This window comes from Apis cerana, linkage group LG8 (assembly GCF_029169275.1).
Source record: "Apis cerana isolate GH-2021 linkage group LG8, AcerK_1.0, whole genome shotgun sequence".
NCBI lineage: Eukaryota > Metazoa > Arthropoda > Insecta > Hymenoptera > Apidae > Apis > Apis cerana.
In genome coordinates this window covers 9,844,382-9,858,184 of record NC_083859.1, presented here as the reverse complement: position 1 = coordinate 9,858,184, position 13,803 = coordinate 9,844,382, and the positions used below count along the sequence as shown (strand labels likewise).

Below are 13,803 nucleotides of genomic sequence, written 5' to 3'. Positions count from 1 at the left end.
TCCTGAAATAAAATATTGCTTCTTGTACTTTTTTCCTTGCATTTGAAATAGGAAGAGGAGATTTTCAGTCTGGGTAAAAGTATTGTTTCCTTTTTGTATTTGTTAATAAGAAGAGATCGAGAGAGAGAGAGAGAAACGTGATATTTAATATTTTATAACCATATAACTTCACGAATCGAGATTTGCATGAAACATAGTTATTAAAATTAAAATCTTTGTTACGGTGAAACATCGTGCATAACGTAATATTAATAAAATCTTTTCTTTCAGTTATATTATCACATTTAATTCTATTCTCGCAAATTAATTTTCTTTATTATTTATGCTCCCGATATAATAATTTTGTTACGAAAACTTTTCGTTCGTATCTTGGAATATTTCTGAAAGAACGATAGAACAATAATGAAAAATATTAATTACGATCAGACTCATAACATTTTTAATAATATAAGAAAATGCTCGTGAAATAAAATAATTTAAACGCATAAAAGTATCGTTAGATATACTTTTGGTTAGTAATTAACGATATCGCGAAACATTTTTTTTTTTTTTTTTTTTTTAATCAATTTCAATAATCCTTCATTCGAATGACATTTTAAAACAACGAGTCGAAAAATGACCGGCGTTATATCTACATGATACCGATTGTAAAATGTGTCTGACAGCGGACGATCTGTTTTCACTTGCAGTCTATCCTGCCAGCCAGTAGTACGGATCAATCATAGTTTGCAGTGATCTCTGATACGTGCATTATTCTGAAAGTTGTTCCATGTAAAACTTAACTAAGATTCTCAAGCTACACCACAATTTACTCGCCACGAGTAATTGGAAATCTTTTCTAATAATGCAATGAAAAATATCTCCATTACATTTTCATTATCTTCATTACGAGAAGTTCTATAATACCTTTGAAATAATCGAATCGACGAAATTTTATTTTCGTAAAAATTCTAATTCCCTTCTGATCGAAGAGCCGAAATGAAACGTATTCTATTCGAAAATGGAAACATTCCAGGCTTTAAAAATAAAACGTTACGTTTAATCACAACGTTTTTCTATAAAATTTACAACGCAAAAAGTTAAACAACAATTGAACGTCGACACCAAAATTTCACCAATTCAATTTCCAAGCTTCTCTTCTATTCAAATGTAAAACCATTCGCGATCAAAAAAATATACAAAGACGTATGAATTACAAATGAATTCTCAAAAAAAGAAAACACCAAGTTCTTCCTTTTACATTTCTGAAAAATCGCACGCAAATTTTATTTCACTTTCATTCAAATTTCGTTTCAAAGATCCGCACACGTGGTGCAACGATTCCACAACAGTTTTGCAAGGCGAACCACGAGGCGAACCGCCAACTAAATATATACCGAGATACGGAAAAGTGAGCGAGGATGGGGAGGGTGAGTTACGGTCAGATTACAAGAAGAAACGAGACGGAACAAGAGGATAGAGAGCGAGAGGGTAGGCTGGCACGCAGCCAGCACCGGATCTCAATGGGAATCGTGTTACCTGTCTCATGCTAGTTTGTAGCGCCACCCTAATCTCATATCCGGTGTGATTTATCGCCCCCTGGCTGTGCGGCGCGTGCCTTACGAACCCGACGGATTTCTTCCCAAGGGTAATCGGGAATCGGCCTCGAACGGATTCACGTTCCGCGAAAAACGACGCGTCGTCGTGGAAAAGTATTCGTAAACGATCGATTGAACGAAGGAAAATTCGTGGCGAGAATTGATCTGTGGGATGAGAGAAAGAGTTATTCGATTTTGGTTGTAAATGAAATTTTAAATGGTTGAGGTTAGGTTTCACGTCAGGTTTGACGTCATTGTTGAAAAATTTTCGTAAACAATCGATTTGAAGGAGAATAATTGATTGTAGTGAAAGAGTTATTTGATTTTGACGTTAAAATTTTATTTTTGATGGTTGTTAAGATTAGGTTTTATAAACATCGTTGCAGAAAAATATTCTTGGAAAATTGGTAGCAAAAGTTAATTTGTGAAGAGAGAAAGAATTATTTCATTTTGGTATTGTAATTGGTAAATGAAATTTTAAATGATTGAGGTTAGGTTTCATGTATGGCGTCATTGTTGAAAAATATTTATAAACAGTCAATTCGAAGGGGGATAATTAATTATAGTGAAAGAATTATCATTTGATTTTGGTATTGAAATTTCATTTTTGATTGTTAAGATTAGATTTTGTAGACATCATCGTAAAAAAGTATTCGTAAATGATCGATCAAAGGAAAGAAAATCGATGATAAGAATCGATCCGTGGAATGAGAAAGAGAATTACTTGATGTTATAATTGATAAATGAAATTTTGAATGGTTGTTGAGATTAGGTTTCATGGATGTATGACAGGGTTAGATTTCATTGTGAAAAAATATTCGTAAACGATCGATTGGACGAAAGAAAATTGATGGCAAGAGTTGATTGGGCGAGAGAAAGAGTTATTATTTGATTTTTGCGTTGAAATTTTATTTTTGATGGTTGTTAGATTGTAAGGTTAGGTTTCATAGACGTGTATTCGATCGATTGAGCGAAAAAAAATTGGCGGCAAGAGTTGATGCGTGGGTGAGAGAAAAAGTTATTATTTGATTTTGGCGTTGAAATTTTACTTTTGGTGATTAAACTCAGGTTTCATAGCTGTGTGACATCATTGTGGAAAAAATATTCGTAAGAGATCGATTGGAAGAGACAAAAACTGTTCGATGGATTAATTTATATATAATAAAAGAGCAATAAAAGTTATTTAATTTTAACGTTGAAATTTTTATTTTGATCTTGGGAAAATTTAGTGTTTTTTTGATACGTTTTATCAGAGAATTCCATCCATTTAATTCCATCAAATTCCTAACAACAAAATTCCTCTAAATTTCTAATATTTTTTTATTAAATTCAATTAGATTTCTACGATTCCACTGAAAACCGCAATACAAACAATACCCTCACACCCTTTATCCATCCACCTATTAATTATCAAAATGCGAATTTCTCAATTCACTTTACTTCCATCCAATCTCCGAAACAGCTTCCCAAACCATCCTCCACCACCACGAGAATCGAATCAAATTCAATACAAATACGTTTTATGAGAGCGATGGAAAAAACATTAAAAAAGAGAGTGAGAGAGAGAGAAAGGAAGAGAAGAAGAAAAGAGAATATCTGGAAGGAATCGAGGTCGAGGAACACGTCTAATCCGGTCATATTCAAAAACGGGCCGTTCCTCCATGCGTTTCTCCAGGCCAGGAAACGAAATTAGCGGAATACTACAAGATACTTCACTGTCTGCCCTCGTGTACCGGTAACGAAGCGAAATTAAAGCAAGGGGAATATACTTCAACCGTCTGGTTACGCGCGAAAGAAGCGGAATTAGACAAATGTGGGGGGGAAGGGAGAGAGTGGTTCTTCTCATGAAAAAGAGAACGAAGATCCTTCCGGGCGAATCTCATGGAATATTAATAAACGCGGACCGATGCTTTTCTTATACCCTCTCTAATTTTCCTCATTTTTAACGTTTCCCTATATTTCTCCCTCTTCTTTTGTCAACTCTTTCTCAACTATTCCTCTCGCCTCGTCCTATTCTCGCCTATTCTCATCTTCTTTCGCCGAAGAGGAGAAGAATATTTTAGAAACGAAGGAATCTTGCGATTCCAAGATGTAATTCTTAAACCCCCTCCTCTCGAATCATCCCCTCCTCCAAAAGAAAGAAAGAAAGAAAGAAAGAAGAAGGAAAAAAACAATACACGGTTTCGCGTTCAATCAATACCGAATTTATCGTCCCAACAATGGATGGAGAAGATCAGGCCTGGACCGGAGTGCACTATACTCGAAAATTTCGCGAAAATTTTTCGATCAACGAGGAAACGCAGAAATTTTCCATCGGGATAAAATTTAAAAGCTTTCCTCTCTATATGAAAAATATTCGACGAAAGGTGAGAGGGGGCGGAAATTCGGCATTAAAATTCAAATTCGAAAGGGGGGAGAGGAGAGGGGGGGAGAGGAAGAGAGAGAGAGAGAGAGAGGAGGGAGGGGGATGGTAAGCTCTTTTTGCACGCTTTTACACCCGACGCGAATAATTATTTCCCCCCGGCAAAATGGCCGTATCGAAGCTTATTAACGACCGTTTAATTGCCGGCTGCGATAATTATATCCGGCCGCGTCGATTAAATTCGCTTAAAGGTATATATCCGGTGAAATATCGTAAGAGGGAGGAAGGGAGAGAGAGGGAGAGAGATTCAAATTCGGGGAAAATGTTTGGTCGCAAACGTAAAAAGGAGGCTCCGAGTAATTACGTTTGTTATCGGTTTACGAACCGATGCTGCTAAAATCCAATATTGTTTGGAAAATTACATCTACTAATGAACGTGTCGTTATGGAAAGTTTGCTCGGTGTTATTTCATCGATGTTAATTTCGGCTGGTGCGATTCGAATCTCGATTCGTCGTCGCTCGTTCGGAACGGGCTCGCAACGATATTTTTCCATGAAAAAGCGAAATTTGTTTTCCCGTAACATTCCGCGGATAAAGGATGAAAACAAGAGGATAAAAAGATATTTTTAGGAGAGAAAGGATCGGGGGGATGGGGGAGGGGGAGGGCAGGAGGTGAAATCGTACACGGTTTTTTTACGAGAGCGAAATGTTATTTTCCATTCGGGGAAATGAGATTTTTTAAAAATTTTTCCCCCCACCCCCCGGCCCCTCTCCTATCTAAAACGCGGAAACGTGATTATGAAAAAATAAAAATTATTGTTGAAGGGACTTTTAGCGGAATATTGTACGTTTTTTTCCCTTTCTTTTTTTTTTTTTTTTTTTTTTTTGATAGGTTGGAAATTATTTTTGACGTAAAACGAGAATTTTTAATATCCTTTGTTGTTAACGGTAGAAAACGAGATGAAGAGAAAATCGAAATTTTCTCGAAAAAAAGAATTCGCAATGGAATGTTGTACATTTATTTATAGAAAATAATTTTATCTAAACAGTTATGTCGTGTATTACGTTCGAAAAGGAAGAATTTTTATTAAAAAAAAAAAAAAAAAAGGATTTAGAAATATAAAATATATCGTATAACAAAGCTTTATTACAAACTTCAAATTTCCATAATAATAATTTGAATGTTGAATGATTCTCTTTCGAACTTTTTGATATTAATTATTCTATAAGAATTAAAAATAAAGAAAGAACAATGATATATATTAAATCTCCTAATACGAATAACACAAATTTCTAGATTAAATTTCGCCAATAAAAAAAAATTCACCTTTCAAATATCTCTTCAAATTCTTGTTTCCCTCGTTTGTTCTCAAATCTCTGAAAATCAAATTCTCAAAAATCAAGCAAATTACCCTTTGTCGAAGGGTATTAAGAATCTAATACCAAATCTCGAAAATCGAATAAAAAAAAAGAGAAAAGGAAAGACGAAAAAGAAGAGCAGAGCAAACAGATAAAAGGAACAACGGCTAACGAAAGGCACAACCTGGATGCTGGAAGCAATTTATCTAAACGGTTCGATTCACGAGGCCACTCGAGCCAAAAGCAGAGTCCATCCGGAATATTACTGGGCGCCATTGCGCTTTGCTTCCTTTGTGCGTGGACCACGAGTCCTTTAACTCGAGGCCACTGACGAGGCGAAAGGAAACTGAAAAAGAAGAAGAAGAAGAAGAAGAAGAGGAGAAGGAGGAGGAGGAAGAAGAACGAGTGGACGTACTTGACGGTCTACGTACGAGAGAGGGTAGTAAGAAGCAGTGAGAGAGAAGTAGGGTTTTCCTCTTTTCGAGTGGGGCCATTTTCTGCCTGAGGAATTTCTAATCGATGGAAATGGAAGCTGGTGGATGACTCGAGCAAGAAGTTTACTCGAGATCCTTCGAAGGGGCAGAGTTTCTTAGTTTTTGGGATGAAAAGGAACGGGAGCTATGGAACAGTCGCTGCTTATTTCTAAGAAATATTATGAACACGCGTTGTCAAAAACAAAAATTTCCTTCTCGAATCGTTCAACGCTTAGATTACGATCGAATTAATTGAAACGTCGTATTATATCATTGTTCGAGGGTTCACTTTCTTTCTTCCCTTAAAAAAATATCGCCAAACAGAATCGAATTAAGCCAGAGAGGAATTTGATTAATGAAATAATTATCGATTTAAAATGGGCTAGAATGTCGATAACTTGACATTCTCGGCCGATTACATCGGTGGAGGGGGCGGTATTGGTGAAAATATCTAATGTCACGAGATATTGGTTGGAAAGGAGAATCAGGTTGAAATAAATGCGGTGGAAAGGGCAGTGAAATCAGGTTGGCGGTCCGAATTAAGCGACATCCAGATGCTCGGAAAATAGACGACCCAATATACGTGTTCCCTTAATAAAACTTATCACAGATTGATTTATTATCGTTTCAAAACCACGGCTTACGCTCGCGTACGTGGCTGACCTACAATTCCTCCTTCCACATGGATCTTATTTATCGTGATTGCGATCGATACGATAATTTTACTCCGAACCTCGTGCCGAGTTATACTTTTCCTTTTTCTTTCCTTTCTTATCATCGACCACCCGATTGCTCCTACGCACACCGATTTCCGCGTAGATCGATCCGCAATGCCCGTCTCCGCAATTGTTTTCTCCATCATCCACGGGGGAGGAGGAATTTCGTATGAGAAAATGCGCGGGGAGGGCCGATGATCCACAGGGACTTGTAAAACCTGACCGAAACCTTCTGCTCGGCGTGTCTGACATATTTCAACGTCGGAATGTTTCTCTGCCAATGCGTTCTCTGGAACGCACGCCGCGATTTCCTGGATGCCATCGTCCTCCACCCGCGCATCAACTCTAGCGCGGATAATCCCGATTTCTCGATTTTGCATTCCTGAAAAATTTCTTTCGTTCGTTACTTTTGCCCTTTGCCGGGCGGAGAAACGGATTTAAGAGTTAATTAAGGGTTAATTAATCAACGGATTCTGAACATCCGAAGTTCCTATCTCTTTTAACTTTCTTTTTCGTTTATCCATAGCATACATTGATAACTTGTTATTGCAAATATTTCAGTTTATAATATAATATATTCTTTTTAAATTAGTTCAAGTTAGTTTCGATCAGACTTGTCGCTTTAAAAATTAACAATCTACTCGATTTCCGATTTCAGTCGCATTGAGATTAGATTAATATTAATTCAATATAACTCGAGAGCGTGTTAAAAAATTCATACAGAGAGCAAAAGCTATTTGCTTTTCGCAAATATTTCATCTAAAATATCCTAAAATGAAATATAATTTCGATCGACATTCTCCTTCCCCCTCACCCTTTAAAATTCCTTTAAGTTCCTTAGAATACAAAAATCGAAAGGAGAAGAGAACCCGCTTAAATCACCCGTTTCCAAATAAAACGAGCAAAATAGTAGTAGTTACCTCTCCGAACCGAGCAAGAGGAGTGAAAAGGGACTCCTGGTTGGTTTACAAAAAAAAAAAAAAAAAAGAAGAAAGAAAAAAAAGGTTTCCACCAGATTCGATCGAGAAGAAAAGCGACGAACAATCGATTATCGGAGGGGCGGCGATCGGGGCTCGGGACAAGGAAGATAAGATTGCACTTTTGAAATTAGCTCGCCAGGCCGGAAACGACTTTTCTTCAGCCAAGAGAGGAGGAAGAAAGAAACAGGCCGGGCCGAGACGTTGCCGGGCTTCCGTCGGGCTTAATCGAGAAAATGGCTGAACCGTGGCGCGTCGTGAAAAGGGGGATATAGGCGCGTGATCTCGCGAGATCGGAAGCCATTTATGGGCCCTGATCGACTTAGAATCGTCGACTGCGTGTAATCTGCTTAGAAGATGCTATTCTCCCAGGTAATTACCGGATAGATCGCCTATCCCATCCCCTCCATCCGCGAGAAAATTGCGTTTTTCGCGTTTACGTACCTCTCTCGTCTTCGTCCGTGACATTATACAGGTATTCCAACGATTCTCAACCTTTCGTCGTAATTGTGTTTTCTTACCTTCTTCTTCTTTTTTTATTTTCACGTACGCATATTTTTACTTTTTATTGTCGAAAGAATAGAATTTAATAAGATATAATACGAATAATGGCGATATTGACAGACTGGATAGAAGATATCGACGAACAAAATTTGTGAAACAGTGATTAAATGACGATTTTATTCAATGATGATTGAATAAAATTAATCGAATGATCGAGAACGTGAAATTCAACAAACCGAGACGAATGATTAAAAAAGAAATAATGGAAAGCGTGAAGATCAAAAACACGCGCCTCGGCGTAATCTTCGTTTCAATGCGTTGAATTTGCATTCAACGGGGGAGGAAACAACAACTTTCCAAATTTAATTTTAACCGTGATGACAAAAGAACGGTGTAACAATTTTCGCCATTCGCATTCTTCGCCACCCTTTGAAACATTTCGAAAGTTGGAAAACTTGGCAAACTTGGACAACTTGAACGTCGTCGAGCGGCCAGCGTCCCACGGGTCGTCAACCTGGCCTTTTCATCAGAGGCGGCAAAAACCATGAGAGGAGAAGAGAGGAATGAGGGCGACGATTGAAGTTCAAAGGGGAATAGGAGAGGAAAAAAATAATAATAATAATGTCCGGTAATCGACTCTGGGTCTTTACACCTTTAACGAGACCTTGACGCGAACCCTTTCTTTCTCAAGGGGTGAAATCCACGCGCTCCCTCGCGAATGAGCGTCACAGTGACCATTTGTGGATAATGGGACGGAACGAAGCGGAAAATGGCACATCAAAAAGAAACTGGGACAAAGGGGACCCTGTTGTCCACCTAATAAAGCAGAGTGGCCAACGCCACTCACGATATTAGGGCTGGTTTTTTTTTCATGGTGACCCTTGCGTCATCGTCGACCTTCCATAAAAGAGAATTTTTGCTGAGAAGTCAATTCCTTGTGTATCGTGTGTATTATTTCGATACAATTTTACAAAATTTTAAACAATCATTCTTTTATTATTATTTATTATTTTGATATGATTTGGAAATTTTTGGAAAATTTGAAAATTCCAGAGCTCGATTATTCTTATTAAGATTCTCGTTATTGGAATGGCCAAAGAAAAAGAATTGGAACAGCAAGAACTTTTGCCGACTTTTCTCTTTATCGCGGATTATTTTGGTAATTAATCCTTTTGCAAATTTGAAAACTGAGAAATTTTAAGATATTTTTAACGTTCTCGCTTTAGATTGAATCGGCCAAAAATTGTTTTTCGCTAATACTCTAAAAACAAAAAAATCCTTCGTTCGATTACCAATATTTATTTGCTCTATAAACTCTTGATCCACTTAAAATCCCATCATTTGTTTTCATCGTGCGTGTTAATTATAATCTCATCACTACAATCCCGATCGGTGATCGATTTCACATGAAAATATTATATATCTGATCGACTCGTTCCAAACAGAAAACGTCACATTCGCCAAGAATGGATATCGTTGTGACAATACGCGTTTGCGTATTCTGCAAGAGATTCGCGACAACGACACTGTTTACGACGACGATGACAGGTCATGGATCGTTAACCGCAGAGGAGAAAACAGACATGGACAACGGTGGATTCGGTGACAAAGCGCGTCCTCAACTTTTTACTTTGAAAACATACACGCTCTACTTTTCCACGCTCTCTCCCCGTTTTCCACTGGAAAAAAGAACGCGAAATCGTTAGCGGGCCACGAAAATTCGCGTGACGTTCCTTTCCAAGGGTTAGGTCGGGTTAGGGTCGGATGTTCGATGTTTAGAATCTTCTGAGGGGATCGAGTTGTCGAGAAAGATCAGTCAGGCGTTAAACAGATTTTTGTCCAGGATTCGTTAGACAAAAATTGGCCCAGTGATAATTTAACGTCTCGAGAGCGTCGCGAGGTCGCCCTTAATGAAGCTACAGTGCTCGGTGAAATATTTCTTGTCACTTCTAGAACCTATTTCACCGATCTCTTGTTGAAGAGAAGTCGAGGAATGAAATTGTTAGCAAAATTACACGTAAAATTGTAAAACTGTATTTTTAATAATTTTAATTCTTACATTTTCTTGTTCAAACAGAAGTAGATAGACCAAGCAAACGAACTTGGCTTTCCAACAAGCAAGTACATTTACAAGGAAAAATGTAAAATTTTGTTTAAAATATTGAAAAATCGCTCTGCATCATCGATCGAGTTAACGCACCACCTCTCTTTAAGGCATCAAGAATCAGAAGCAGTAGAGACAAGGATCGAAAATCCTTGAACCATGTACACACAACCCTTTTTTTCCCCCTTCCTTTTTCCATCCGTGCGGACGAATGATTAACGAGGGTTGCAAGTTTTGATGCACCCGGTGCACGTGCATCATCCGCAGAGCTTACGAGCACACAGCTGCCTCTATTCGCCTAAACTTCCGACATTTTTTCGTTCCTCTCACGTCACGCGTGACTGACAATAATAAATATTCCCCTCCCTTTGTCGACATCGAAAAATTCTCCTTTTTTCTCGCCCTCTCTCTTTTGGTCATCTAGCAAAACGAATTTCTCCCCCTCTCTTTTCCTTTCCTCTACGAAAATCAGATAACACGAACGACGAAGATGCGACGGAAGAACGTGTATTTGGATCAGATTAAGCGAGTATGTGATGAGGACAATCAAAGTCATCGATTATTGTTAATTTTTATATAATTTTTATGTTCTTTCTCTTTTTCTTTAATCATATACCAAGTACCCATCCAGAAATATTAATCGTATCAGCGAGTACTGATTTACATGAAACGCAGTTAATAACGCATTTTCAAATGGGAAATTCACAATTGATATCTGATTGGGCTGGGGTCAGAGAACAATTATAAATTTAGCGAATTACCGGAGATATCAATTTATATAAATATTAAAACGTGAAGATTAAATTAGAGACGAGATATAACGCAATAATTTACACAAAATAATTTAAACAATATAAATACTATCCATCGATTTTCAAACACACGTGTATAATAATATTTTATTATATCATTCTTCTTTTCATTCTCTCCATTTACTTTCTCATTTTAAAAAATAATTATTACGGTTTACTTAAAAACCTCGATCATATTTGGATGACCAATCATCCAAAATATAAAATATAACGAGTGTGTGTCTCAGAATTTTTACACGATGCTTAACAGATAATCCGACAATTTTCAGATATTCGATCGTTCGATTCTTAATTTGTAACGAAAGATTCGTCGTTCGAACAATGGAGGGAAAAAATTCGAAATTCGGTAATAAATCTAGCTCCATACGTCTTGGAAAATGTTTGTTAAGGGAGAGGTATATAATTAATATCGGTGGGGTAACAACAGGTGTGCTCGATTAATTTTCCCTCGATTCGAGACAATTTGTTATCAGTTTTTGCGGCTGACACGGGATGAACGTTTAACTACTTAGCCGCGGTTCCACCCGTTAATTTCTGTTAAATATGCCAATTCCCTGCCATTTTTCACCCTGTACACCCGCTTCCCCCGCGCGTGTATGTAAAAAACAGAAATTGGTACATCGTTGAAACAGGGATATGACTGACGAGTGATATATATATATATATTTTTTTTTTTTTTGCTAACCTGTCATAGTTGGAAATTTCCAGAGGGGACAGTGAAAAATAGATACGATTTTTCGACAGAGACACGGAACGATTGGTTAATCCTGTCGTATTTTCAGCTTTCGGATACGAGGAGGGTACGAATTTTCGTACGACGTGTTTTCCGTGAAACGAATGAAGTAGTCCTTTTTACACTTTGGTTTACCTTTTTTCGGGGCGAATTTTTCATAATCGAATCGTAAAATATAGATAAATTGTATTCGTAGATATTAAAGGATCAGTATTGAAAAATATCTTTTCTCTATATAGTAATATTCTACGATTGAATTTAAATGAAATATCGACTGTTATATCGTAAATTGTTCACTCTCGTTGTTGTGCATTTATCGTGATCGAGCGAAACACATGCGTTCGTAAAAGAAATACGAAATACTTAGGAATTCCGTGTCAAAAAATATGTTTGAAAGGAAGTTTTAAAAAGAATTTATGGAGCAATAAAAGATTCTTTCGAATAAAAATTCAGATTCAATCACAAGGCAAAGCTTTCAAAAACTGTTCGATAACTGCTTCCATTTTTTTTTTTTTATCAAACTCTCCCTCAATCTTTGCAAATCACCTTTGATGACGTTGTATCATAAAGTTTGCTGGATTAACCATGTTGGAGTAATTAAACTTGACGAAAAAAGAAAAGAGAATTTGAAAAATAATCGACTGCGCGAGGAAAAAGTGATCCGGTCGCTTTGGCGAGTTTTTCGTCGTTTTAAAATTTTTTCACCGAAGAACGACTGGGTCAGAGGATCTGGCACCTCTCTGCTCCGATTTCAAATGCATCTCCAAATTTCCATCGGATCTAGCTCGGTTTCTTGTTCGCCAATGCGAAGGTGGAAAGAAAAAAAAAAGAGGGAAATCAAAATTTGAAAGGAATTTAATTTTTGAGGGAATATTTGTTGCAAAAGAAACTTTTATCGGAAAAAGAGGAATTTTTGGAGGAAATTTTCTTCAGGAAAGAGCAGAGCGATCTTTAAAGAATAATTTTCGTTAGAAGAAAACAATTTCCTAGCAATTATTTATCAAAAAGAATTTTTATAAAATTTTCGTATATTGTAAAAATCGAATTAACTGCAAACGAATATTCGTCACTTACCTTCTTGGCGTCATTGTTGTTATCGGCCGCGTGATGTGGTTGTGGACTCATTGCAGCACCATTGCTGACTGCTCCGCTTTGCGACAAAAGCTCGTCGCTACCCCTCTGAAACAAGAAAAATCCACCAAATTTTAACACATTAAATCGCTCGACAATAATAATTCTCTCGTTATATAAATAAAAGAAAACCATCCTTATTATTTATTCACATATCAAAAACTGAAAGTTAAAAATATACAACACAAAGAACGATAAACAATACCACGATTAAATAAACACCAAAATTAATTCAAATCCAATTCTCAACCATGCTCATCCCCAAATCGTCTTAAAAAAAAAATTCCACCATATCCCAAGAAACCCCTTCCCTCTCCCCTCTCCTCCTCCATTCCAACTCCCTGAAACTCCCTCTCCACCAAGAAACCATACCGATTCCCCGGCTACACCGGTCCCAAGGTGGATTATTAAAATCCTTCCAACTCCGGTAAACACGTTTAACCGTCGATTCTCCGCGGTAACAGGATCAGAAGACCCCCTCCCCGGCTCTAATTCCACGAGTTGATCCCTCAAAGGAAGCGCGACGACATATAAACAGGATATCCGCGCGTGTGCCCGATTCCTAGATCCGATCCCCGTAAAGTAAAGTAGAGGCTCGGTGCAACGGCTCGGGCACACAAGTATGGCGACCTTTCAACCGGGGAAAATACCCGCTGCTCGCCGCGAGATAATTCATAAGCCCGTGGCTGGGAGCGGGGAGAGGTGGCGCTGCCAGTCATCTCGCTCGAGAGACAGAATGGCAGATCAAAGAGTCCCGCAAGGATCACGCCGCGAGCTACCTAAGAAAAGACTCGACTCGCTCGTGGGAGGGGGAGGGAGGGAAGGAGAGGTCCTTTGACGAATACTTATGGAAATAATCCTTCGCTCTTTGCTGCCGCTCGATAAGATCGCACGGGATATGCACGGATGGGAGGGCCCTTTTTCCTCCTGTTTGGAATCGTTTCTCGTTGGCTGCAATCTATGGGGGAGGATCATTTTTCTAAACAATGTGTAAAATTAAGAAATTGGATCCCTCTTTTTCTAGGATGTTTCTTCGGTGATCGAGTGGTTTGTAA

At 37.9% G+C, this 13,803-nt stretch overlaps 1 protein-coding gene across 29 annotated transcripts in view; it reads right to left on the bottom strand.

Annotated features, from left to right (window-relative positions):
* Nucleotides 1-13,803, bottom strand: part of LOC108002604 (polypyrimidine tract-binding protein 2) — a 429,375-nt gene that overhangs the window by 116,961 nt on the left and 298,611 nt on the right. For all 29 annotated transcript variants that reach the window (XM_062078838.1, XM_062078844.1, XM_062078850.1 and 26 more), the window contains one exon: nucleotides 12,692-12,796. In XM_062078838.1, coding sequence (XP_061934822.1) covers nucleotides 12,692-12,796 — 105 coding nt within the window. The remainder of the gene's footprint in view (nucleotides 1-12,691; nucleotides 12,797-13,803) is intronic.